The sequence below is a fragment of the Rutidosis leptorrhynchoides genome, chromosome 4 (genome assembly GCF_046630445.1).
Source record: "Rutidosis leptorrhynchoides isolate AG116_Rl617_1_P2 chromosome 4, CSIRO_AGI_Rlap_v1, whole genome shotgun sequence".
Classification (NCBI taxonomy): domain Eukaryota; kingdom Viridiplantae; phylum Streptophyta; class Magnoliopsida; order Asterales; family Asteraceae; genus Rutidosis; species Rutidosis leptorrhynchoides.
The window spans coordinates 372895392-372921784 of record NC_092336.1 but is presented as its reverse complement, the minus strand read 5'-3'; the positions used below and the strand labels follow the sequence as shown (position 1 = coordinate 372921784).

The 26393-nt window shown below is 33.7% G+C and overlaps 1 protein-coding gene across 1 annotated transcript; it reads right to left on the bottom strand.

Moving 5' to 3' along the window:
- Positions 1-3341: 3341 nt before the first annotated feature.
- Positions 3342-5785, bottom strand: LOC139843901 (SEC1 family transport protein SLY1-like). Its single transcript, XM_071834090.1, has 2 exons — positions 5692-5785; positions 3342-5364 (listed from the first exon to the last, which is right to left on the bottom strand). Exons 1-2 carry the CDS (start codon positions 5720-5722, stop codon positions 3527-3529), a joined length of 1869 nt encoding a protein of 622 aa, XP_071690191.1. The 5' UTR covers positions 5723-5785; the 3' UTR covers positions 3342-3526.
- Between the last annotated feature and the right edge of the window lie 20608 nt (positions 5786-26393).

Sequence of the window (26393 nt, the reverse complement as noted above, 5' to 3'; positions counted from 1 at the left end):
ACCTTATGGATCCATATCTAAGATTCGCGTTCACCGGTTCAAAGACCAATGACTAAACGTTACCGAGCTAAGGGGAAAATTTATGCCATTGTATAACCCACACATATATAAAGTTTAAGTACTCGTGCCTAGTATGTAAAACGTAAAATGCGCATGTATTCTCAGTTCCCAAAATAGTTAAAGTAAAAAGGGATGCTATAACTCACAGTGGAAAGTAGTAAAAGTCGGTACGCGGAAATAGTAAGCAAGTGGTTGGTCCGGAAGGTCCTCAACCTAAGTCAAAAGTTACTAAGTCAGTAAATCGTTCCCAAAGGTTTAAAAGTATGTAAATTAGGTCTTAAGTACCATCATCATTCATCATTAAACAAAAAGTGTAAAGTAAGTTTTAAGTCAAGACTAGGGTTTGAAACAAGGGCTGACTTCGTTCAGTCGCCACGTCCTCTATACAAACTGAAATGAGGTGAGAACAGTGGCCATGGCTCCGTATATGAGTCCCTTGGAGGCTGACCAATTTCCAGAACCAAACTCGTCTTCATTTGACCGTGGAGACGGTTTAAGTGCGAGTATGTCAGAAATTTCAGCACAACGTTAATAGGGTGTAATGACTTTCGGATGGCCGTAAATCCTAAACCGTAACTCGGATTAAGACGAGGTCTAAACGGAAAATCATCTACTCGAACCGAACTAACTGAAAATCAACTTTACAGAAGCCCAGGTAGTCTGATCAGTTCCAGAAACAGTAAGTAAAGGTGCTCCGGTGGGTTCTTGGTGCTTGATGCTCATCACGGTTCTCATCCTTGATGCGTATAGCTTCAAGTGTACAACTCGTTGATGTGTTTGCATCATCTTAGCCAAGTTTTGACCATCATAACACTTGTGTCGGTCTAAGATAAGTTGCACAACTCACTTAAGAGTTGTATGTAGTTTGATGAACCAAAGTTACATCAAGATCTTAGATCCGACACATACATGAGTTCTACTAGTAATATTAAACTACAAACATGAAATTGAACTAAATAAACAAGACCTTAAGTTGTAGAACATAGTTCTTAGTTAGATCTTGAAGATCCTAGACCCAAAAGTCTTGATCTAAAGTTCTTAAGTTAAACCCTAAGTTATATAACTTAGATCTTCACTTTAATGAACCATAAGTTATGAAACTTAAATTTTCAACTTGAAAAATGTATGTAAGCTTACAAGCTTTTGTTTGCAACAAAATAAGTAGACGATAAGCTATAGAAACTTAGATCTAACATAAGTGTATGAAGTTATAACTAGAAAGTTATACTTCCATGTTCTTGAACTTACAAAGTTAACTTTTAGTTTCAAGAAATATGAGATCAAGATTAACTAGTAATACTTGACCAAATTTACAACATCACAACTTTAAAGTACATAAAATGAAGAGATAAACTAAATCTACAAGTAATAAGTTCATGGTTGTTCATACTTAGAAAGATTCAAGCCAAGGCTTTGATCTTTAAGAAAGTAAACCTTAAGTTTACAAACATGAACACACAAGTATGATAATGAAACTTATGAACTTTAAATCTTTAAAACATTTAAGTGTAGAACCATAAACTAGAAAGTTTAGATTCTTGTTCTTGGTTCTTCATCAAACAAAGGATGGAAGTAACCAAGATTACATGAAGATACAAGTTAGAAAACTTGATCTTTAACAACAACAAACAACTAGTAAGTAAACATTAAATAAGAACAAGTAATAAAACTAGTAATATGATGATGAATGTGGCGGTTTTTAAGAGAGAAATAGAAAAGAAAATGGAGCCTTGTTACTTACAAAGTAGAGAGAAAATGGAGAGTAAATGAAACGTAAGTAAGTGTGTGTATGAAATGAGGAAGTAATACTAGAGAATAAGTAACACAAAAAGGAAAAGGGGAACTCCCCATTACCCACCTAAAGTCGACGGCCAAGGCTCCCAAAGGGGAGAGGTCAACTTGTTTCTTTCATGCATGGGTGAAGGTGAGAGCTAGAAATGGTAATAAAGCAAATTTGTATGGGAAAGTGGTGTAAGTGTGCATGTAACTAGATTCCTCATGACTAATTAATCTTGTTTAAGTCTTAATGAAATACTAGTAACAAAATGGGCTCCTAATTAATCTATTAAAAGAAGTAGGGTGGGCTTCCAAGTCCATTAACATGAGTCCAAGTCCAAGTATGTAAGTATGTAACAAATAAATAAGTAAAGCCCAAGTAATTAACTAATAACATTAGTTAATTAAAAATGATTAATAATAATTAATCATGAACGTAAATAATATTTAAAATATTATTCGTGCAAAGTACGTGCGTCACAAAGACAAGTCGGACCATGAAAAGTTAAATACGGTAACAAGTAACACGTATAAGAACACGTTTATTAAAACACAAGAATTAATAATAAATTATTAATAATTAAACGTTGAAAAAATCCAGGGTCGTTACAAAAACGGATAAATCGAACGAATTCAAGAAAATCACCGTTCCATGCGTGTTTCTAAGTTTTTGGTGCGGGTGAGTTTTAAAACTGAATTGGGCGCCTTATTAAACGAGCAACACGCACCATGTGTGTTTCTGGTTGGTTAGGGCGTGCGTTACGACGTGCTTGTCATGCTTGAAGTGCTCGGTGATCACGCATCACGCACACGTTACACGCACCATGTGTGATATGTGGTGCATGGTCGGAGCGCATTATTGCAATTTCGAAATTTTAGGGGCATATTGTTAAACACGTTTGCATATGAGGCAATAAAATAATCGGGCCACATGCGCTGGTTGCAGCAGTGACCGATATTAAAAGAATATTATTTTTTTGATCTACGTTATGATGTCCAGAGTGTGTGATCAAGAAGACACTTATTGTTAGTAAAAAAAATAAATCCATATTCACTAAACTTGATAATTCAACCCATTTACTGAAAATAAGTCTATATGGGATCAAACGAATCACTAGTAATATAAACGTTACTTAAATTCCATAAAGAATAAATACATTGAATTTGATAACTATCAGTCACTTACCAAGAAATGGGTCGACATGGGATTATAAGTGCAAAACTCAACTGATGATTCAACGCAACAACTGCCCAAATGGGTCAAAACTGGCATAAGGTTTATGAATACTGAAACTGCACGAGTTTTAGGAAATAAACCCAAAACTTATGTGCAAAAGCTGCAGAAGAAGATAGAATACTATAAATCCTCTAACAGATATAGAGTATACGACAAGACAAAAAACTGAAAACTTTCAAGCACACGTTCTTGATGTAGTGATTCTACCTGGTATTGGAATCCAAATAACATTAACATATTTGTAGTTTAGCAAAAGTTGTAGATTGTCATAACATACTTAAACTTGACACAACTGCATTCAAACATATCAAGAATAAACCATATACCATATACCATATACCATATACCTATAATTCAAGCTTCAAAGATTAAGATAAATGAAAATATAGTAGCAGAAATCTACACATTAGTCTAGAAATAACTGTAAATTACGAATGACTTAAATTTTAGATTTCATTGAGCAGGAGCAGGAGCAGGTGCAGGACTATTACCCAAACCCATCTTTTTTCCTAGCAAAGCAAGCTGTTCAACAAAATTGCCACCTGTCAGAATTTCGGTTGACCCGTATATAATATGCTTAGCTGGCTGCTGACGTTTTGCAAGCTCTTGCAAACTCCCATACTCCACATAATTTCCACCACCAATCATAAACACAATAGCTTCCTTAAACGGTCCCTTCATTTGACCACCACTCGAGACCGAGTTTGACTTTGGAGCACGAGGGTCCAACATGAGGTAAGATTCAATCTCGGGGTTAGGTTTACCTTCCATTAGGGCTTCAACCGTTCTTGCAATCGCCAACTGATGATCACTAGATAACAAATTCTTAACGCCTGCAGTTACAGCACTTATGGATTGACCATACAGTTTTTCAGCCCAACTAAGGTTGCTATTGCTAGCTGAATTAGCAGATACTAATGACACATTTAATAAAGATTTAATCTTTTTTACATACTGATACGCACTGGTGTCCACCTCAGCTTCTATTAACACATTTTCAACTGTTTCAACATCTAATTGTGGAAGGGTTTCAGCTGAAATTAAGAACATGATAGCAAACCGTAGCTTATCCATTTTAGTACCTTTCCCTTTAAGAACAGCAAGAAGTTCATTACGATCAATCCCGCCTCTTATCATCATTTCATATTCTTTTTTCGCGAAAGAATCCAAAGACCGTTCTTTAATTTCTCCGAGCAAAGCAGTTGCAATGTTTGTATGTTTATCGATTACTTGTTTCCGTTCAGTCAATTCAGGCAACGAGTTGACTGCATTCATCAAATGCTTTGTGTTGCCAATTAGATCGGTTCCTTCAAATTCAGCTCCATCGTGACCCCCCGTTCGTCTATTTACTTCATCTACATCCTTTTTATATTTACTTAATTGTGTTTCAATCTCAACAGCAACTTCAGGGAACTCTAACGATCCGTTTGCTACCCAGAAAGGATCCTGACCGTCCAATTCATATTTCATCCCAACTTTGTTTTCTTTTACATCAAGTCTATTCAGTTTCAACCCAAGAACATCATGAACAAGGGGTCGGTACCTAAAGTCATGTTGAATAGCAACCGACAACTCAATATTCCTATCAAATAAACATAAAACAGGTCTTTGAAATGAACTAGTAAAGTTACCACTCTCTGTAAACAAGTTATTCTTAACAAGTAAATGATCACGCAACCGTTGATCAAGCAACGATGCAACCATCTCAGCGGGCCCGCCACGTGGACACCTAATAATTGGAACAACACCAAGTGTAGCCAACACACTAAACAACCCATTCGCGAGCTTTTCAATTATTTCTTCGATCTCACGGTCTGTTGCTTTAGGATCATTCAATTGAACATAACAAGACTCATCTGCTAAAGAGAATAAATTATCTTCAAGTGTAACAAACTCCAAATACTGATCATGCACCTTATTTATTCGCTTAATAGATTCAGAATTCAAGGTCCCGGAAGCAAGTTCTTCAAGAAGAGGGCGAGGTATTGATGATGAAAAGTTAAGGTGGAAATAATCATAAAGGGAGTTGGATGCATCAGAGATGATTCTTTGAATATTGTCTTGAGTCGGTTGTACGAAGTAAACAGCAGGAACATCGGTAACAGGCTTACGGTCTTTATCAATAAGAAAATATAGTGTTACACCGTGCTTACGAAGATCTTTGACATGGATCAAAGGAGACAAAATGTCTCGACAGAACTCATCGAAAATCAGTATCTTGTAAACTTCCTCATTTGCTGTTCCACTTAGATTAATAGGCTGATTCAGATTCAGCATCCGTGCTATGCATTCTGAAAGTATATCATAATCAGGATACATCTCAACATATATATTTACATTACAAGCACATTTGTCTACTTAAATGAATTCGGCCAGATCTTATATTGTAATCTATTAATATATATTATATTAGTATCATTTAGCTTAAAACATTCAGATAAGAATAATGGTAATAGTAATTAGGGCAACTAGATCAGAATCAGTAGTATAATTTATATGTAATGTAACTTGAGATCAATTTACGCAAACAATAATAGTAATAGTAATAATTAGGGCAAATCGAGCGGCAGACAAGGTGCATGAAATTGAATCGAAGGAAACCAGAGGAATCAAATCACCTGTCTGTTTTTGACGAAGATTCAGCGTCATTGATGATTCAGATCTACAAAGAATGAGAGATCGAAGAATTAAATCGAGCGAGACAAAAGAAACTTAACGATGACGCGGATTAATTTTCTTTCACATTTTGTATTCTTCAGTATTTGTATTTATTTATTAAGTATTAGCTGAATTTTAATGAGAACTCAAAAAACTTTTATTTTTATTATTAAAAAATTTAAACATGTATGTTTTCATTCTAAATTTTCAATAAACTTACAAATATATAATTCTTTTTGCATTAAAATTTTTTTAATAACAATTTAAGGATTGTCATTAACATTTCCCATATTATTATTATTATTATTATTATTATTATTATTATTATTATTATTATTATTATTATTATTATTATTTATTATTATTTTTCATATTTCATACAAAATTATATTAAATAAAATAATTTTGATATTTTAAATAATTTTTTGTTTAGGAGGGTGAATAAACACCATTAATCTCAATCGATATCGTCTTCAAAAATAATATTTCCGCGAAAGTTGGCATTTTAAAAAAAGAATGATTCCACAAATATTTGGTCGCGATTGCTCGATATATTACTACGTATCTTCAAGGTGCTCTTGATATGGATGATTCTATGTCCTCATCTTCAAAGCTTTCAAGCATATTGTGTGCAATAATAGGATTGTAAGCACTCATCGTTGCGAACACCGCTACTTGAATTTCCTCAAAAACGGGTTGTGTTCACTTTTTGGTAGTAGTTTAGATGATGTGTTGTTTAAGTATCGATTGTGGTTTACGATGGAAATTCATCGATTTGTTCTGCTTTAGTGCGGATTGTTGAGGTTTGTAGATTGTGAACAAACGGAACAAAAGTAGCAACAACACCCCCCGTGTTTGGCGAAGGATGGGTCACGGTACACGACAAGCATGAAAACAGGACGCGAGCTTGAAGGTAACACGACAATCGTGATCGAGAGTCCGACATCTGGTAGAAAAAAGCTCGCGTTTGGTGAGGGGGAGTCACGAAATGTGATCCCTTTCAAGGGCAGAAAGTCGTGGAAAATTGATTCCTTTTTGTAATTGTCTTATAAGTTAAACCTCTAGCCTCTTGTAACCCTAGCGCCTCCAAAATAATAAGAAAACTCTCTCTGTTAGGCCGTAGATTAAACCAATGGAAATACTGAATATAACCAGGTTATATTCCTTGGTTCTTTATGTTTCTTGCACTAGGGTCATAACATGTTTTGTAGTGACCCGAACTTTTCCATGTTTATATATATATTAAATGAAATTGTTATTTACATGATTAAGTGTTTCCAACATGTTAAGAAATCAAACTTGTTAAGACTTGATTAATTGAAATAGGTTTCATATAGACAATTGACCACCCAAGTTGACCGGTGATTCACGAACGTTAAAACTTGTAAAAACTATATGATGACATATATATGGTTATATATATAGTTAACATGATATTATGATAAGTAAACATATCATTAAGTATATTAACAATGAACTTCATTTGTTAAAACAAGACTACTAACTTAATGATTTTGAAACGAGACATATATGTAACGATTATCGTTGTAACGACATTTAATGTATATATATCATATTAAGAGATATTCGTACATCATAATATCATGATAATATAATAATTTAAAATCTCATTTGATATTATAAACTTTGGGTTAACAACATTTAACAAGATCGTTAACCTAAAGGTTTCAAAACAACACTTACATGTAACGACTAACGATGACTTAACGACTCAGTTAAAATGTATATACATGTAGTGTTTTAATATGTATTCATACACTTTTAAAAGACTTCAAGACACTTATCAAAATACTTATACTTAACAAAAATGCTTACAATTACATCCTCGTTCAGTTTCATCAACAATTCTACTCGTATGCACCCGTATTCGTACTCGTACAATACACAGCTTTTAGATGTATGTACTATTGGTATATACACTCCAATGATCAGCTCTTAGCAGCCCATTTGAGTCACCTAACACATGTGGGAACCATCATTTGGCAACTAGCATGAAATATCTCATAAAATTACAAAAATATGAGTAATCATTCATGACTTATTTACATGAAAACAAAATTACATATCCTTTATATCTAATTCATACACCAACGACTAAAAACACCTACAAACACTTTCATTCTTCAATTTTCTTCATCTAATTGATCTCTCTCAAGTTCTAACTTCAAGTTCTAAGTGTTCTTCATAAATTCTACAAGTTCTAGTTACATAAAATCAAGAATACTTTCAAGTTTGCTAGCTCACTTCCAATCTTGTAAGGTGATCATCCAACCTCAAGAAATCTTTGTTTCTTACAGTAGGTTATCATTTTAATACAAGGTAATAATCATATTCAAACTTTGGTTCAATTTCTATAACTATAACAATCTTATTTCAAGTGATGATCTTACTTGAACTTGTTTTCGTGTCATGATTCTGCTTCAAGAACTTCGAGCCATCCAAGGATCCGTTGAAGCTAGATCCATTTTTCTCTTTTCCAGTAGGTTTATCCAAGGAACTTAAGGTAGTAATGATGTTCATAACATCATCCGATTCATACATAAAAAGCTATCATATTCGAAGTGGTAAACTAGTAATCACTAGAACATAGTTTAGTTAATTCTAAACTTGTTCGCAAATAAAGTTAATCCTTCTAACTACACTTTTAAAATCAATTATACACATATATGATATGCTAACTTAATGATTTAAAACCCGGAAACACGATAAACACCATAAAACCGGATTTACGCCGTCGTAGTTACAACCGGGAGCTGTTTTGGTTTGGATAATTAAAAACTATGAAAAACTTTGATTTAAAAGCTATACTTCTGGGAAAATGATTTTTATTATGAACATGAAACCATATCCAAAAATCATGGTTAAACTCAAAGTGAAAGTATGTTTTTCAAAACAGTCATCAAGATGTCGTTCTTTCGACGGAAATGACTACCTCTTTCAAAAACGACTTGTAACTTGTATTTCTGACTATAAACCTATACCTTTTCTGTTTAGTTTCATAAAGTCAAGTTCAATATGAAACCGTGGCCGCTTAAATCACTCAAAATGGATTAGAAACGAAGAAATGGCGAGCAAAACAAAATTGGTAAAAACTACTCATTTTAGCTACGTGAAAATTGGTAACAAATCTATTCCAACCATAACTTAATCAACTTGTATTGTATATTATATAATCTTGAGATACCATAGACACGTATACAATGTTTCGACCTATCATGTCGACACATCTATATATATTTTGGAACAACCATAGACACTCTATATGTGAATGTTGGAGTTAGCTATACAGGGTTGAGGTTGATTCCAAAATATATATAGTTTGAGTTGTGATCAATGCTAAGATATGTATACACTGGGTCGTGGATTGATTCAAGATAATATATATATCGATTTATTTCTGTACATCTAACTGTGGACAACTAGTTGTAGGTTACTAACGAGGACAGCTGACTTAATAAACTTAAAACATCAAAATGTATTAAAAGTGTTGTAAATATATTTTGAACATACTTTGATATATATGTACATATTTGTTATAGGTTCGTGAATCGACCAGTGGCCAAGTCTTACTTCCCGACGAAGTAAAAATCTGTGAAAGTGAGTTATAGTCCCACTTTTAAAATCTAATATTTTTGGGATGAGAATACATGCAGGTTTTATAAATGATTTACAAAATAGACACAAGTACGTGAAACTACATTATATGTTTGAATTATCGAAATCGAATATGCCCCTTTTATAAAGTCTGGTAATCTAAGAATTAGGGAACAGACACCCTAATTGACGCGAAACCTAAAGATAGATCTATTGGGCCTAACAAACCCCATCTAAAGTACCGGATGCTTTAGTACTTCGAAATTTATATCATATCCGAAGGGTGTCCCGGAATGATGGGGATATTCTTATATATGCATCTTGTTAATGTCGGTTACCAGGTGATCACCATATGAATGATTTTTATCTCTATGTATGGGATGTGTATTGAAATATGAAATCTTGTGGTCTATTATTATGATTTGATAATATATAGGTTAAACCTATAACTCACCAACATTTTTGTTGACGTTTTAAGCATGTTTATTCTCAGGTGATTATTAAGAGCTTCCGCTGTCGCATACTTAAATAAGGACGAGATTTGGAGTCCATGCTTGTATGATATTGTGTAAAAACTGCATTCAAGAAACTTATTTCGTTGTAACATATTTGTATTGTAAACCATTATGTAATGGTCGCGTGTAAACAGGATATTATAGATTATCATTATTTGATAATCTATGTAAAGCTTTTTAAACCTTTATTGATGAAATAAAGGTTATGGTTTGTTTTAAAATGAATGCAGTCTTTGAAAAACGTCTCATATAGAGGTCAAAACCTCGCAACGAAATCAATTAATATGGAACGTTTTTAATCAATAAGAACGGGATATTTCAGTTGGTATCCGAGCGTTGGTCTTAGAGAACCAGAATTTTGCATTAGTGTCTCTTATCGAGTTTGTTAGGATGCATTAGTGAGTCTGGACTTCGACCGTGTTTACTTGAAAAATGATTGCTTAACAAATTTTGTTGGAAACTATATATTTTTAACATATGAATATTATGTGATATATTAATCTCTTAACGTGTTTGATATTATGTGATAGATGTCTACCTCTAGAACAAGCCCCATTGACTCACCTAATAATAATGAAGAGTCAAATGTAAATTGGAATGATTCGTAGACTGATTCACAAGTTCCCGAAGAGGAACCGGAAGAAGAGTCGGAACCGAAAGAAGAATCGGAACCTGAAGAAGAATCGAAACCGAAAGAAGAAATAGAACCAGTGGGGGAAATAATAAAACGGTTAAGTAGAAGAAAATCCTCAACCAACCGACCAAAGTTAATTATGATCAATGGTGTTTCCGCCAAGGAAGCAAAGTATTGGGAGGATTACCAATTCTCCGATGAATCGGATCCCGACAAGGATTCCGATGATTTTATAGAAATTACCCCAACACAATTTAATAAGGCAAAAGAGAACAATAAGGGAAAGGGCATAAAAATAGAGAAATTTGATTCCAAACCCGATGAACTTTATATGTATCGTCAACACCCGTATTTCTTAAGTTGTGACAATAACCCGGGAACCTCTAAACCACCAGGTTTTTCTAAACCAATGTGGAAAACGACGGCTCGTATTAGGGGAAAATCATATATCCTTAGAAACTTGGCAAAACGAACCAAAACCGAAGAAGAAGAAACGAGCGAGTCGGAATAAAATAGTTGTATTCGTGTGGTGTAATATATGTAATATAGTGTGCTTATGCTTTATGATATATGTAAAAATTGCTTGTATTAATAAGTATTTTTTTTATGAATCTAACTCTTGTCTATTTTACAGTATAAAAACACAAAATGGATAGACAACCCAATATTTTAAGAGACCTACCCGGAGACATGATTGATGAAATCTTGTCTAGAGTCGGTCAGAATTCCTCGGCACAACTATTTAAGGCGAGATCAGTTTGTAAGACATTCGAAGAACGTTCCAAGAATGCCTTGGTTTATAAAAGGCTTTCGTTCGAAAGATGGGGGATATCACATTGGGAAATCCATAAGTTACGATGTGTTTACTTTGACGCATATATTGCGGGGAACCCAAATGCTATTTTACGCAACGGGTTAAGAATTTATTTTGACTCAATATATTCGAATATAGGACTTCGTGATTTAGAAAAAGCGGCTAACATGCAACATAAAGAAGCATGTTATGCTTATGGGTTAGTAATGTTCGCTTCTCACCAAAGTGAGAACAAGAACATCGGGCTACAACTATTAAACAAAACGTTCCCACAAGTGACGGAGTCGGTAATTGGGGTAAGAAATGAGGTTTTTAGATTGTTACAGGACTGTTGGACATTATGTAACCCTCGTCCCTTTGACGACGTTACAACACGCTGTCTTATCAACGGCCATAACGGTTATGTTCCACAAGACCAAGGATGGGAAGCAGTCCTAGTAAAACCAGAATGCATGACTTGTTTCTGGACGTATGAATTACGTGTCTTTATTGCCTTTGCTGAACGACTTGTGTACTAGCTAGAATTATCTTCACAACCATCTTGTATCAAATTTATTGTGTGCTATATTTCATGCTATATGTAAAATAAGCGGTATTGTAAGTTTGTAAAATATTGTGTAAAAGTTTGAACGCGAAATATTATTATAATCAGTTTTTCATATAGAATTGTAGTAGTTGAATTGTATATTAGCTACTAAGTATGAACTTAACGGGTAGGTACTACCCGAATTTAAACTTATAAAACGCTAATATGAAGAAAAAGCCTTTATAAATGAGTTCATATTATGCTACGAGATACTATTGACTACTCTTAATATTCTGTATGATTAACTTGTTTCATTTGACTATTTTGAAGGAAATGGCACCAACTACTCGACACACCTTGAATATGAGCGAAGAAGAATTTCGTGCCTTTCTTGCTTCAAACATAGCCGCAGTACAGGCTGCGCTACATACCAACAATAACCTTGGATCTAGCAGTACAGGAAATCGTGTAGGATGCACCTACAAAGAATTCACTGCCTGCAAACCTTTGGAATTTGATGGAACCGAAGGACCGATCGGATTGAAACGGTGGACCGAGAAGGTCGAATCGGTGTTTACCATAAGTAAGTATACTGAAGAGGACAAAGTGAAGTACGCTACGCATACCTTCACAGGTACTGCGTTAACATGGTGGAATACCTATCTAGAACAAGTGGGACAAGATGATGCTTACGCACTACCGTGGTCAGCATTCAAGCACTTGATGAACGAGAAGTACCGTCCCAGAACCGAGGTGAATAAGCTCAAGACAGAACTTAGAGGGTTACGAACCCAAGGATTTGATATTATCACGTATGAAAGACGATTCACAGAATTGTGCCTATTGTGTCCGGGAGCGTTCGAAGATGAGGAAGAGAAGATCGACGCGTTTGTGAAAGGATTACCGAAAAGAATCCAAGAAGATATAAGTTCACACGAGCCCGCCTCCATACAACAGGCATGTAGAATGGCTCACAAACTAGTGAACCAGATTGAGGAAAGAATTAAAGAACAGGCGGCTGAAGAGGGCAATGTGAAGCAAGTCAAAATAAAGTGGGAGGAAAACGGTGATAAGAATCACCAATACAACAACAACAGCAATTACAACAATAATCGCAACAACTATCCCAACAATTGCAACATCAATCGCAACTACAACAAATGGCCCAACAACAACAACAACAACAACAACAACAACAACAACAACAACAGCTACAACAATCATCCCAACAACAATAACAACCGCAATGACAACAATAATCAGAAGCAGCTATGCCAAAGGTGTGAAAAGTATCACTCGGGGTTCTGCACCAAATTTTGCAACAAGTGTAAAAGAAATGGTCATAGTGCGGCGAAGTGTGAGGTCTACGGACCAAGGTTTAACAGAACGAAAGGAACAAATGGTGTCGGAACGAGTAATGGTGGAGCAAGTAGTGTCGGAGCAAGTTATGCCAATGTAGTTTGTTATAAATGTGGAAAACCGGGCCACATTATTAGAAATTGCCCGAACCAGGAGAACACGAATGGACAAGGCCGCGGAAGAGTTTTCCCGAACCAGGAGAACACGAATGGATAAGGCCACAGAAGAGTTTTCAATATTAATGCGGCAGAGGCACAGGAAGACCCGGAGCTTGTTACGGGTACGTTTCTTATTGACAATAAATCTGCTTACGTTTTATTTGATTCGGGTGTGGATAGAAGCTATATGAGTAGAGATTTTTGTGCTAAATTAAATTGTCCATTGACGCCGTTGGATAGTAAATTTTTACTCGAATTAGCAAACGGTAAATTAATTTCAGCAGATTATATATGCCGGAATCGAGAAATTAAACTGGGTAGTGAAATATTTAAGATTGATTTGATACCAGTAGAGTTAGGGAGTTTTGATGTAATAGTTGGCATGGACTGGCTGAAGAAGGTGAAAGCAGAGATCGTATGTTATAAAAATGCAATTCGCATTGTACGAGAAGAAGGAGAACCCTTAATGGTGAACGGAGAAAAGGGCAACACGAAGCTACATCTTATTAGTAATTTGAAGGCACAAAAACTAATAAGAAAAGGTTGCTATGCTATTATAGCACACGTCGAGAAAGTACAAACTGAAGAAAAGAGCATCAATGATGTTCCCGTCGCAAAAGAATTTCCCGATGTATTTCCGAAAGAATTACCGGGATTACCCCCACATCGATCCATTGAATTTCAAATAGATCTTGTACCAGGAGCTGCACCAATAGCTCGTGCTCCTTACAGACTCGCACCCAGCGAGATGAAAGAATTGCAAAGCCAATTACAAGAACTTTTAGAGCGTGGTTTCATTCGACCAAGCACATCACCGTGGGGATCTCCTGTTTTGTTTGTCAAGAAGAAAGATGGTACATTCAGGTTGTGTATCGACTACCGAGAGTTGAACAAACTTACCATCAAGAACCGCTATCCACTACCGAGAATCGACGACTTATTTGATCAACTACAAGGCTCGTCTATTTATTCAAAGATTGACTTACGTTCCGGGTATCATCAAATGCGGGTGAAAGAAGATGATATTCCAAAGACTGCTTTCAGAACATGTTACGGTCATTACGAGTTTATGGTCATGCCGTTTGGTTTAACTAATGCACCAGCTGTGTTCATGGACCTTATGAACCGAGTGTGTGGACCATACCTTGACAAGTTTGTCATTGTTTTCATTGATGACATACTTATTTACTCAAAGAATGACCAAGAACACGGTGAACATTTGAGAAAGGTGTTAGAAGTATTGAGGAAGGAAGAATTGTACGCTAAGTTTTCAAAGTGTGCATTTTGGTTGGAAGAAGTTCAATTCCTCGGTCACATAGTGAACAAAGAAGGTATTAAGGTGGATCCGGCAAAGATAGAAACTGTTGAAAAGTGGGAAACCCCAAAAACTCCGAAGCATATACGTCAATTTTTAGGATTGGCTGGTTCCTATAGAAGATTCATCCAAGATTTCTCCAAAATAGCAAAACCCTTGACTACATTAACGCATAAAGGGAAGAAATTTGAATGGAAGGATGAACAAGAGAAGGCGTTTCAGTTATTGAAGAAAAAGCTAACTACGGCACCTATATTGTCATTGCCTGAAGGGAATGATGATTTTGTGATATATTGTGACACCTCAAAGCAAGATCTCGGTTGTGTATTAATGCAACGAATGAAGGTAATTGCTTATGCGTCTAGACAATTGAAGATTCACGAGCAAAATTATACGACGCATGATTTGGAATTAGGCGCGGTTGTTTTTGCATTAAAGACTTGGAGGCACTACTTATATGGGGTTAAAAGTATTATATATACCGACCACAAAAGTCTTCAACACATATTTAATCAGAAACAACTGAACATGAGGCAGTGTAGGTGGATTGAATTGTTGAATGATTACGACTTTGAGATTCGTTACCACCCGGGGAAGGCAAATGTGGTAGCCGACGCCTTGAGTAGAAAGGACAGAAAACCCATTCGAGTAAAATCTATGAATATAATGATTCAAAATAACCTTACTACTCAAATAAAGAGGCGCAACAAGGAGTTTTAAAAGAGGGAAATTTAAAGAATGAAATACCCAAAGGATCGGAGAAGCATCTTAATATTCAGGAAGATGGAACCCGGTATAGGGCTGAAAGGATTTGGGTACCAAAATTTGGAGATATGAGAGAAATGGTACTTAGAGAAGCTCATAAAACCAGATACTCAATACATCCTGGAACGGGGAAGATGTACAAGGATCTCAAGAAACATTTTTGGTGGCCGGGTATGAAAGACGATGTTGCTAAATACGTAGGGGAATGTTTGACGTGTTCTAAGGTCAAAGCGGAGCATCAGAAACCATCAGGTCTACTTCAACAACCCAAAATCCCAGAATAGAAATGGGAAAACATTACCATGGATTTCATCACTAAATTGCCAAGGATTGCAAGTGGTTTTGATACTATTTGGGTAATAGTTGATCGTCTCACCAAATCAGCACACTTCCTGCCAATAAGAGAAGATGACAAGATGGAGAAGTTAGCACGACTGTATTTGAAGGAAGTCATCTCCAGACATGGAATACCAATCTCTATTATCTCTGATAGGGATGGCAGATTTATTTCAAGATTCTGGCAGACATTACAGCAAGCATTAGGAACTCGTCTAAACATGAGTACTGCCTATCATCCACAAACTGATGGGCAGAGTGAAAGGACAATAAAAACGCTTGAAAACATGCTACGAGCATGTGTTATTGATTTTGGAAACAGTTGGGATCGACATCTACCGTTAGCAGAATTTTCCTACAACAATAGCTACCATTCAAGCATTGAGATGGCTCCGTTTGAAGCACTTTATGGTAGAAAATGCAGGTCTCCGATTTGTTGGAGTGAAGTGGGGGATAGACAGATTACGGGTCCGGAGATAATACAAGAAACTACTGAGAAGATCATCCAAATTCAACAACGGTTGAAAACCGCCCAAAGTCGACAAAAGAGCTACGCCGACATTAAAAGAAAAGATATAGAATTTGAAATTGGAGAGATGGTCATGCTTAAGGTTGCACCTTGGAAAGGCGTTGTTTGATTTGGTAAACGAGGAAAATTAAATCCAAGGTATATCGGACAATTCAAGATTATTGATCGTGTCGGACCAGTAGCTTATCGACTTGAGTTACCTCAACAACTCACGGCTGTACATAACACTTTCCACGTCTCGAATTTGAAGAAATGTTTTGCTAAAGAAGATCTCACTATTCCGTTAGATGAAATCCAAATCAACGAAAAACTTCAATTCATCGAAGAACCCGTCGAAATAATGGATCGTGAGGTTAAAAGACTTAAGCAAAACAAGATATCAATTGTTAAGGTTCGATGGAATGCTCGTAGAGGACCCGAGTTCAGCTGGGAATGAGAAGATCAGATGAAGAAGAAATACCCGCATTTATTTCCAGAAGATACGTCAACACCTCCAACTGCTTAAAATTTCGGGACGAAATTTATTTAACAGGTAGGTACTGTAGTGACCCGAACTTTTCCATGTTTATATATATATTAAATGAAATTGTTATTTACATGATTAAGTGTTTCCAACATGTTAAGCAATCAAACTTGTTAAGACTTGATTAATTGAAATAGGTTTCATATAGACAATTGACCACCCAAGTTGACCGGTGATTCACGAACGTTAAAACTTGTAAAAACTATATGATGACATATATATGGTTATATATATAGTTAACATGATATTATGATAAGTAAACATATCATTAAGTATATTAACAATGAACTTCATTTGTAAAAACAAGACTACTAACTTAATGATTTTGAAACGAGACATATATGTAACGATTATCGCTGTAACGACATTTAATGTATATATATCATATTAAGAGATATTCGTACATCATAATATCATGATAATATAATAATTTAAAATCTCATTTGATATTATAAACATTGGGTTAACAACATTTAACAAGATCGTTAACCTAAAGGTTTCAAAACAACACTTACATGTAACGACTAACGATGACTTAACGACTCAGTTAAAATGTATATACATGTAGTGTTTTAATATGTATTCATACACTTTTAAAAGACTTCAAGAAACTTATCAAAATACTTCTACTTAACAAAAATGCTTACAATTACATCCTCGTTCAGTTTCATCAACAATTCTACTCGTATGCACCCGTATTCGTACTCGTACAATACACAGCTTTTAGATGTATGTACTATTGGTATATACGCTCCAATGATCAGCTCTTGGCAGTCCATGTGAGTCACCTAACACATGTGGGAACCATCATTTGGCAACTAGCATGAAATATCTCATAAAATTACAAAAATATGAGTAATCATTCATGACTTATTTACATGAAAACAAAATTACATATCCTTTATATCTAATTCATACACCAACGACCAAAAACACCTATAAACACTTTAATTCTTCAATTTTCTTCATCTAATTGATCTCTCTCAAATTCTAACTTCAAGTTCTAAGTGTTCTTCATAAATTCTACAAGTTCTAGTTACATAAAATCAAGAATACTTTCAAGTTTGCTAGCTCACTTCCAATCTTGTAAGGTGATCATCCAACCTCAAGAAATCTTTGTTTCTTACAGTAGGTTATCATTCTAATACAAGGTAATAATCATATTCAAACTTTGGTTCAATTTCTATAACTATAACAATCTTATTTCAAGTGATGATCTTACTTGAACTTGTTTTCGTGTCATGATTCTGCTTCAAGAACTTCGAGCCATCCAAGGATCCGTTGAAGCTAGATCCATTTTTCTCTTTTCCAGTAGGTTTATCCAAGGAACTTAAGGTAGTAATGATGTTCATAACATCATCCGATTCATACATAAAAAGCTATCATATTCGAAGTGGTAAACTAGTAATCACTAGAACATAGTTTAGTTAATTCTAAACTTGTTCGCAAATAAAGTTAATCCTTCTAACTACACTTTTAAAATCAACTATACACATGATCTATATCTATATGATATGCTAACTTAATGATTTAAAACCCGGAAACACGATAAACACCATAAAACCGGATTTACGCCGTCGTAGTTACAACCGGGGGCTGTTTTGGTTTGGATAATTAAAAACTATGAAAAACTTTGATTTAAAAGCTATACTTCTGGGAAAATGATTTTTCTTATGAACATGAAACCATATCCAAAAATCATGGTTAAACTCAAAGTGAAAGTATGTTTTTCAAAACAGTCATCAAGATGTCGTTCTTTCGACGGAAATGACTACCTCTTTCAAAAACGACTTGTAACTTGTATTTCCGACTATAAACCTATACCTTTTATGTTTAGTTTCATAAAGTCAAGTTCAATATGAAACCGTGGCCGCTTAAATCACTCAAAATGGATTAGAAACGAAGAAATGGCGAGCAAAACAAAATTGGTAAAAACTACTCATTTTAGCTACGTGAAAATTGGTAACAAATCTATTCCAACCATAACTTAATCAACTTGTATTGTATATTATGTAATCTTGAGATACCATAGACACGTATACAATGTTTCGACCTATCATGTCGATACATCTATATATATTTCGGAACAACCATAGACACTCTATATGTGAATGTTGTAGTTAGCTATACAGGGTTGAGGTTGATTCCAAAATATATATAGTTTGAGTTGTGATCAATACTGAGATACGTATACACTGGGTTGTGGATTGATTCAAGATAATATTTATCGATTTATTTCTATACATCTAACTGTGGACAACTAGTTGTAGGTTACTAACGAGGATATCTGACTAAATAAACTTAAAACATCAAAATATATTAAAAGTTTTGTGAATATATTTTGAACATACTTTGATATATATGTATATATTGTTATAGGTTCGTGAATCAACCAGTGGCCAAGTCTTACTTCCCAACGAAGTAAAAATCTGTGAAAGTGAGTTATAGTCCCACTTTTAAAATCTAATATTTTTGGGATGAGAATACATGCAGGTTTTATAAATGATTTACAAAATAGACACAAGTAAGTGAAACTACATTCTATGGTTGAATTATCGAAATCGAATATGCCCCTTTTTATTAAGTCTGGTAATCTAAGAATTAGGGAATAGACACCCTAATTGACGCGAATCCTAAAGATAGATCTATTGGGCCTAACAAACCCCATCCAAAGTACCGGATGCTTTAGTACTTCAAAATTTATATCATATCCGAAGGGTGTCCCGGAATGATGGGGATATTCTTATATATGCATCTTGTTAATGTCGGTTACCAGGTGTTCACCATATGAATGATTTTTATCTCTATGTATGAGATGTGTACTGAAATATGAAATCTTGTATCTATTGTTACGATTTGATATATATAGGTTAAACCTATAACTCACCAACATTTTTGTTGACGTTTAAAGCATGTTTATTCACAGGTGAATACTAAGAGCTTCCGCTGTCGCATACTTAAATAAGGACGAGATTTGGAGTCCATGCTTGTATGATATTGTGTAAAAACTGCATTCAAGAAACTTATTTCGTTGTAACATATTTGTATTGTAAACCATTATGTAATGGTCGTGTGTAAACATGATATTATAGATTATCATTTAATCTACGTAAAGATTTTTCTGTAAAGGTTTAGAATAAAGAGTAAGGTATTCGTTAATGACTTTAGCAGGCACTGATTCATTTGGATTCTTTGAAGGCAAATTTAGTCTTTGTGATTTATCCACAGCCTCCTTCATAGTCTGTTCAATCCATTTTCCAGTTCCAAACCTTCTCTTTTTCTCAGCTTTACCACCTTACTATTCTTTGTCATCAAACTTTTTAGTGTAAAGATCGTTTACAATTTTTGATGCTTCGTCAGCATTTCAAGAACTAGTTTGCAGTTCAAAATATTTTTCAGAACTTCACATTCAAAGTATGTAAGTCCAGGAGATAGACGTTTTACGTACACATATAACTGTTGGCGTAGACATGCTGCGAGATTTCAAAATACTGGTTACTGTTTTCCGATGATTCGTATGACAATTCTCGTTACAAGATGCGAATGAGTAAATGATGTGATTTCAATAAATATAATGATTTTTCAAAAAGTCAAAGATAATTGAAGTTGTTGGTAAGTTTATTGCTAAGGTGGCGAGATATGAAAGGTCCCCAGTAACGATGATGAAAGGGCAACGTATCTATCGAGGTTATAATAAGACTAGTCCGACTGAAAAGTCAAAGTTGACTTGCTGGAGCTGTGACAAAACTGTCTACTTTGAAAAGGAATTGAAAAGTCATTTTAGCTAATAAATGCCAAAGGGTCTGACACGGATACGCATCGAAATATGACTTTGGCTTCGAGAGCTTTTTAGGTACATAAATGTGGGTAATATGTGGTTGGATCATCATCTCGATTGTTCATTGTTTGAAGTGTCTTCGAAAACCTCGGAGAGTTTGAACACAGTTTGTAATCGTTAATATACATATGATGTTACACAGTTTTGAAGTCAAAGTATAGCTTTGAAAGATGTAGGAATCTAAGAGTGATGTCTTCTGTTAAATCATGACTTGGATTTTGATTTGTCAAAATCAGAATGCGTAATCAAATTTGGGTGAGAATGGTTGTTTTGATTACTATACAAGAATGTATATTGTTGTGAGATTTTGGGAGTATAGTTGATGATTTGCTTAATCAGATTCGAAAAATGTAACATATTAATTTTGAATTTATATATCTCTTGGGTATTACCTACCCGTTAAAAAAAATTTCACAATTAATATTTTGTACAACAGAATTTTATTACAGTCTTTATGAAAATATATATGTGCATATTTTCTTCAGATGTAACATAGATTTAATGAGTTAATATTAAATTAAACTCATTTGATTTACGGTTGAAACTAGAACTGAATAATCCCTAGAGACTTTAGAAATTACATAACTTTTACGGAGTATTTATTCAATAAAATTGAATTTATGAATTAATACTTCGTTATTTGTTGGTGTTTGTAACCCTTGCACCATATTCTCTAAAGCCACTACTCGAACACGAAGCGCGTTGACTTCTTCTATTACACCGGGGTGATTGTCGGTTCGAACGAGCGGATAAATAAAATCTAGAATTTGATGTAGTATATAATCGTGACGAGATACTCTGGAAATGAGAGAGAAAATGGTGTTTCAGACCGATTCGCTGGTAAGTGCTTCAGGTTCATCGCCAAGAGGGCAATGTGGTGGATGGAAGGGATCACCTTCTTCTTGTCTCCAATTATTGAAGAGGCTACGAACCTATCTTCAATTCATCCAGAATAGATGATGGCTAATTGGTTGATCCATTCCTGTCACATTGCTTTCGGAGCTTGAGTGGGATTCCATATCGAAATTCGAGGGACTTGAACTAATGACGAATTCCATTTCGTTCGAGTGAATAAAGGATTTTTCGATATGAAATGATTTTTCGGCTATCGGGTGGTATTCTAATTACATAGAATATCTATATATATAGCGCAAAAGATTTCGTAGATTACGGAGGAATTTACGGGATATGTCAGGAAAAATTTACAGTAACAGATACGCTAAGATATGGATTAGCAGATACGCTAAGATATGAATTTTGTCTATACACTATTCATGAAATCAATGCAGTAAGACATGTCTAGACTAAGAATGATAAGCAGGAAATTTCCGACAAAAATTATAAGCAAAACTTTTGACATGCAGACACGGTCGAAGTCCAGGCTCACTAATGCATCCTAACAACTATCAGTTAGACACACTAATGCAGACCTGGTTCACTAAGACCACCGCTCTGATACCAACTGTAAGGACCCGTTCATATACATTATAAACGATTCACAATAGTTGATTACATCGCGAGGTATTTGACCTCTATATGATACATTTTACAAACATTGCATTCGTTTTTAAAAGACAAACTTTCTTTACAACGAAAGTTGACGGCATGCACACCATTTTATAATACATCCAACTATAATTGACAAAATAATAATCTTGATGAACTCAATGACTCGAATGCAACGTCTTTCAAAATATGCCATGAATGACTCCAAGTAATATCCTTAAAATGAGCTAATGCACTGCGGAAGATTTCTTTAATACCTGAGAATAAACATGCTTTAAAGTGTCAACCAAAAGGTTGGTGAGTTCATAGGTTTATCATAACAATCATTTCAATATATTAATAGATCACAAGATTTCCGTTTATAAATATATGTACACTCGCAAGTGTATAAAAGTATTCTATAAGTTGTAGGCACCCGGTAACAAGCCTTAACGTTCATGTTTTACCCTCTAAAGTACACCAGATCAGGTGTGTTTAAAATAACCTCGAAGTACTAAAGCATCCCATAGTCAGGATGGGGTTTGTCAGGCCCAATAGATCTATCTTTAGGATTCGCGCCTACCGTACATAGACAAGTAGTTTAATGTTACCAAGCTAAGGGTATATTTCTGGTTTAAACCCACGTAGAATTAGTTTTAGTACTTGTGCCTATTTCGTAAAACATTTATAAAACAGCGCATGTATTCTCAGCCCAAAAATATATTGCAAAAGCAAATAAAAAGGGAGCAAATGAAACTCACCATACTGTATTTCGTAGTAAAAATACATATAACGTCATTTAACAAGTGCAAGGTTGGCCTCGGATTCACGAACCTATATTAATTATATATATTTATATGTTGGTCAATATTTGTCTAACAATTTTTGGTCAAGTCATAGTGTACCACAATCCTAATGCTCGAGACTAATATGCAAAAGTCAACTTGACCCAAAATGACTTCTAAAATTTATACGTGTTTATTATATAACTTAACTATAGTCGTTTTATATATTTAAATATATTTATTAGATTTTATAATAATAAAAGTCATTTATTAATAAAAATTTATATTAACGTTTATATATGATAAAATATACTTTTATATATCTTAAGTAGTAAAATTTATAAAGTTCACTTAATATCGTAAAACTATAGTGGTAAGTATTATTAATGTAATTATATTACGCGTGGTGAAAAATATCTGTGTATCCCCTATTTATTTGATAAAATAATATTGATCATAATAATAATAAGTAAAAGTTGTATTATTTTGTAATAATAATTATTATTATTCTATAAAAAAATAACAATATTTATATTTACTAAAAATGGTATTATGATAAAATGATAATACTAACATAATAGTTATAATGATATTTTATAATAACAATGATATTTCTATTAAAATAATAACGACGATAGTAATAATAATCATTTTAACAATAATACTAAAATTCAGTTGACTATAACTTCTAATCCGTTCATCGAAACCATTCGATATCTAAATGAAAAGTTTTTAATTTTTCGCTAGCTTTCCAATGACATGCATATCATATACCCTATCTCAGTAGCATATGTATCTAATTCAGGATTCAACAAACCTATCTAAGGATAATATCGAATGTACAAGCATGCATAATCCTATATACTCGAGCACTAGTCAGGGATACACTATTGATATATAAAAGGTAAGTTATGAGTGCTCACGTATCAATATTGCAGGAAAGTACATAGACGCAACGGAGATGATAAACACTAGATTGACCTCACGAGCATACCCATAAACCATACCCATCACCTCCATAGCTATAACCCATAATTTCCTTAGCTTCGACTCATTTAAAAAAAAACTATTTTGAAATCACTCGGACATCACTCCGTCGTAATATTTTATGTATACTAATAATATCTTGAAATAATACAGAGCATATATATATAAATCGATTGAGAGAGTTTTAGAGAAATATATTTTCAAGTTTCTATGAAATAATGAAACCTATTGAATTCTATTTATAATAGATTTTTGAATTATTAAAGTGAATTATTAAAGTATGAATTATTAAAGTGAATTATTAAAGTATGAATTATTAAAGTATGAATTATTAAAGTTAATTATTAAAGTATGAATTATTAAAGTATGAATTATTAAAGTGAATTATTAAAGTATGAATTATTAAAGTGAATTATTAAAGTTAAAGTAAAGTAAAAGTAAAGTAAAGGTAAAGTTAAAGTATAGTAAAAGTATAAAAACTATGTATGTATAATACGCATATAAATATATATAATATTAATTTAAATCGTTATATATATTTAATGAAATAAAATATAAATATCGTTATATTTATTTTACTGGTTAAGTAATGAGTTGTCAAAAGTGATTCTAGATATTTATAAAAGTTATATACATTTTAATAATAAAGTTCTTTTTAAACTGAAAATGTTTTTGTACGTTTGAAAATAGATTAATAGAATATTATGGAAACCATTTCTCCACTAGCTTTTGTCTAACTTTCGTAAATGACACTTTTTATTTTTATTTATAAATAGCTTTACAAATTATTCCGAATATCGTTAAGAGGAATAGATTTTCTCAAATCATAGTGGACCTCTCAACAGAGACTTGTAATCATAATTCAATGTTTCTGATAATTCAATCATTTAATATATTTTATTTAATTTCATCGATAATCATATTGAAACAAATACGTTCATATAAAGCATTATATGTTTAAATACTTTGTTGACATTTTTAATTTATAACATATATACATATACATACATATTCATATATGTTCATTTAATGGTTCGTGAATCATTGAAATTTGGTCGAGGTTTAAATGAATGTATAAACATAGTTTAAAATCCTTGAGATTTAACTTAACAAACATTGCTTATCGTGTCAGAATAATATAAAGATAAAGTTTAAATTTAGTCGAAAATTTCCGGGTCGTCACAGTACCTACCCGTTAAAGAAATTTTGTCCCCGAAATTTGATAGAGGTGGTTATGGCTAACAATGAGAATGTTATTATGATGTAAAGATTATGAAGTTTTATCATGTCTAAGAAGTATGGATAAAATAATTCGATTACTATAAGCGTATGAGGGAAGTTATCGTAAATGAAGGAAATAAGATTATAGTGATTCGTCATATCTTTTGACATCATCACAATTGATCTCCGAATTTAAAGAAAATCTTTGTAATCTATGTTGGATTTGATGCTTCGTTGATTAAGGAGATTATGATTCTCTTCGAATTAATACGATATTCCATCTTGATTTCTCTGTCGGGTATTTCACTATAAATCCACCTCCTTCGTTTCCTTACAACTCACACCTTCTATTCTTTCTCCCTCAACTCATATTTTAAAGTTTTTGTCAATATGCTTCATCCAGTACTGATTCTCGATATACTCCTCACTTTCATATCTGTCGTTCTTCTTTTTCATCTGCCTCTGGAAGAATCTATTTACTTCTACTATACTCTCGGTTTTATAGTGTTTTTAGTTCTTCTGTGTCTTTATATTGCTATATGCATCGATATATACAGTTTATAATTTTTGGGTGGTTGTTGGGTTTTATATCTTCCCTTATATTTCAAAGCCCCTGCTTTTGTCTTCTATAATCATTGACATCCACAGTTAATGCTCCCTTCTATTTGCTGCGATTTATACTCCAATTTCTATTTTGGAGTTTTGTCCTTTCGTTTCTTCTTCTTGCGATTAAGCAACGTTTGTAATGGTCCAGTATTCGCAGATATGAATTTCAGAATGAACATAGTTAATGTTCTAAGAAGGAAATGGTAATGGCACGATCTTGATTTGTTAATTTACCAGAATTCCCTGAAAAGACCGAATCATCAAGAAAATATATTCTTGATATTTTTAGAGATTAAATAGAATACAAGAGTCGTGTAACATGGAACATGATGACGGCATGGTCTGTGAATCGTCATGTCCCATTAGAAACTCAGCATGACTTACTGTAATATAATCACGTTGATCAAGTGTCATTATATTATACTAACTCATGCTTCAGTTCCCAACACTACTTCAAAACATTCATAATTTAAACTCGAAAGTTTATAGAATATAGAAACTAATAGTTTCTTATATGATGTAACACTGATAGCGTAAAGAGATAAATGACTTCAGATAAGATTAGTTGTGAAAATATCTTCAGAAATATCGCGGATATTTATAATGAAAGATATGATAATATCTTAGAATTTTTAATATTGATGGATGATG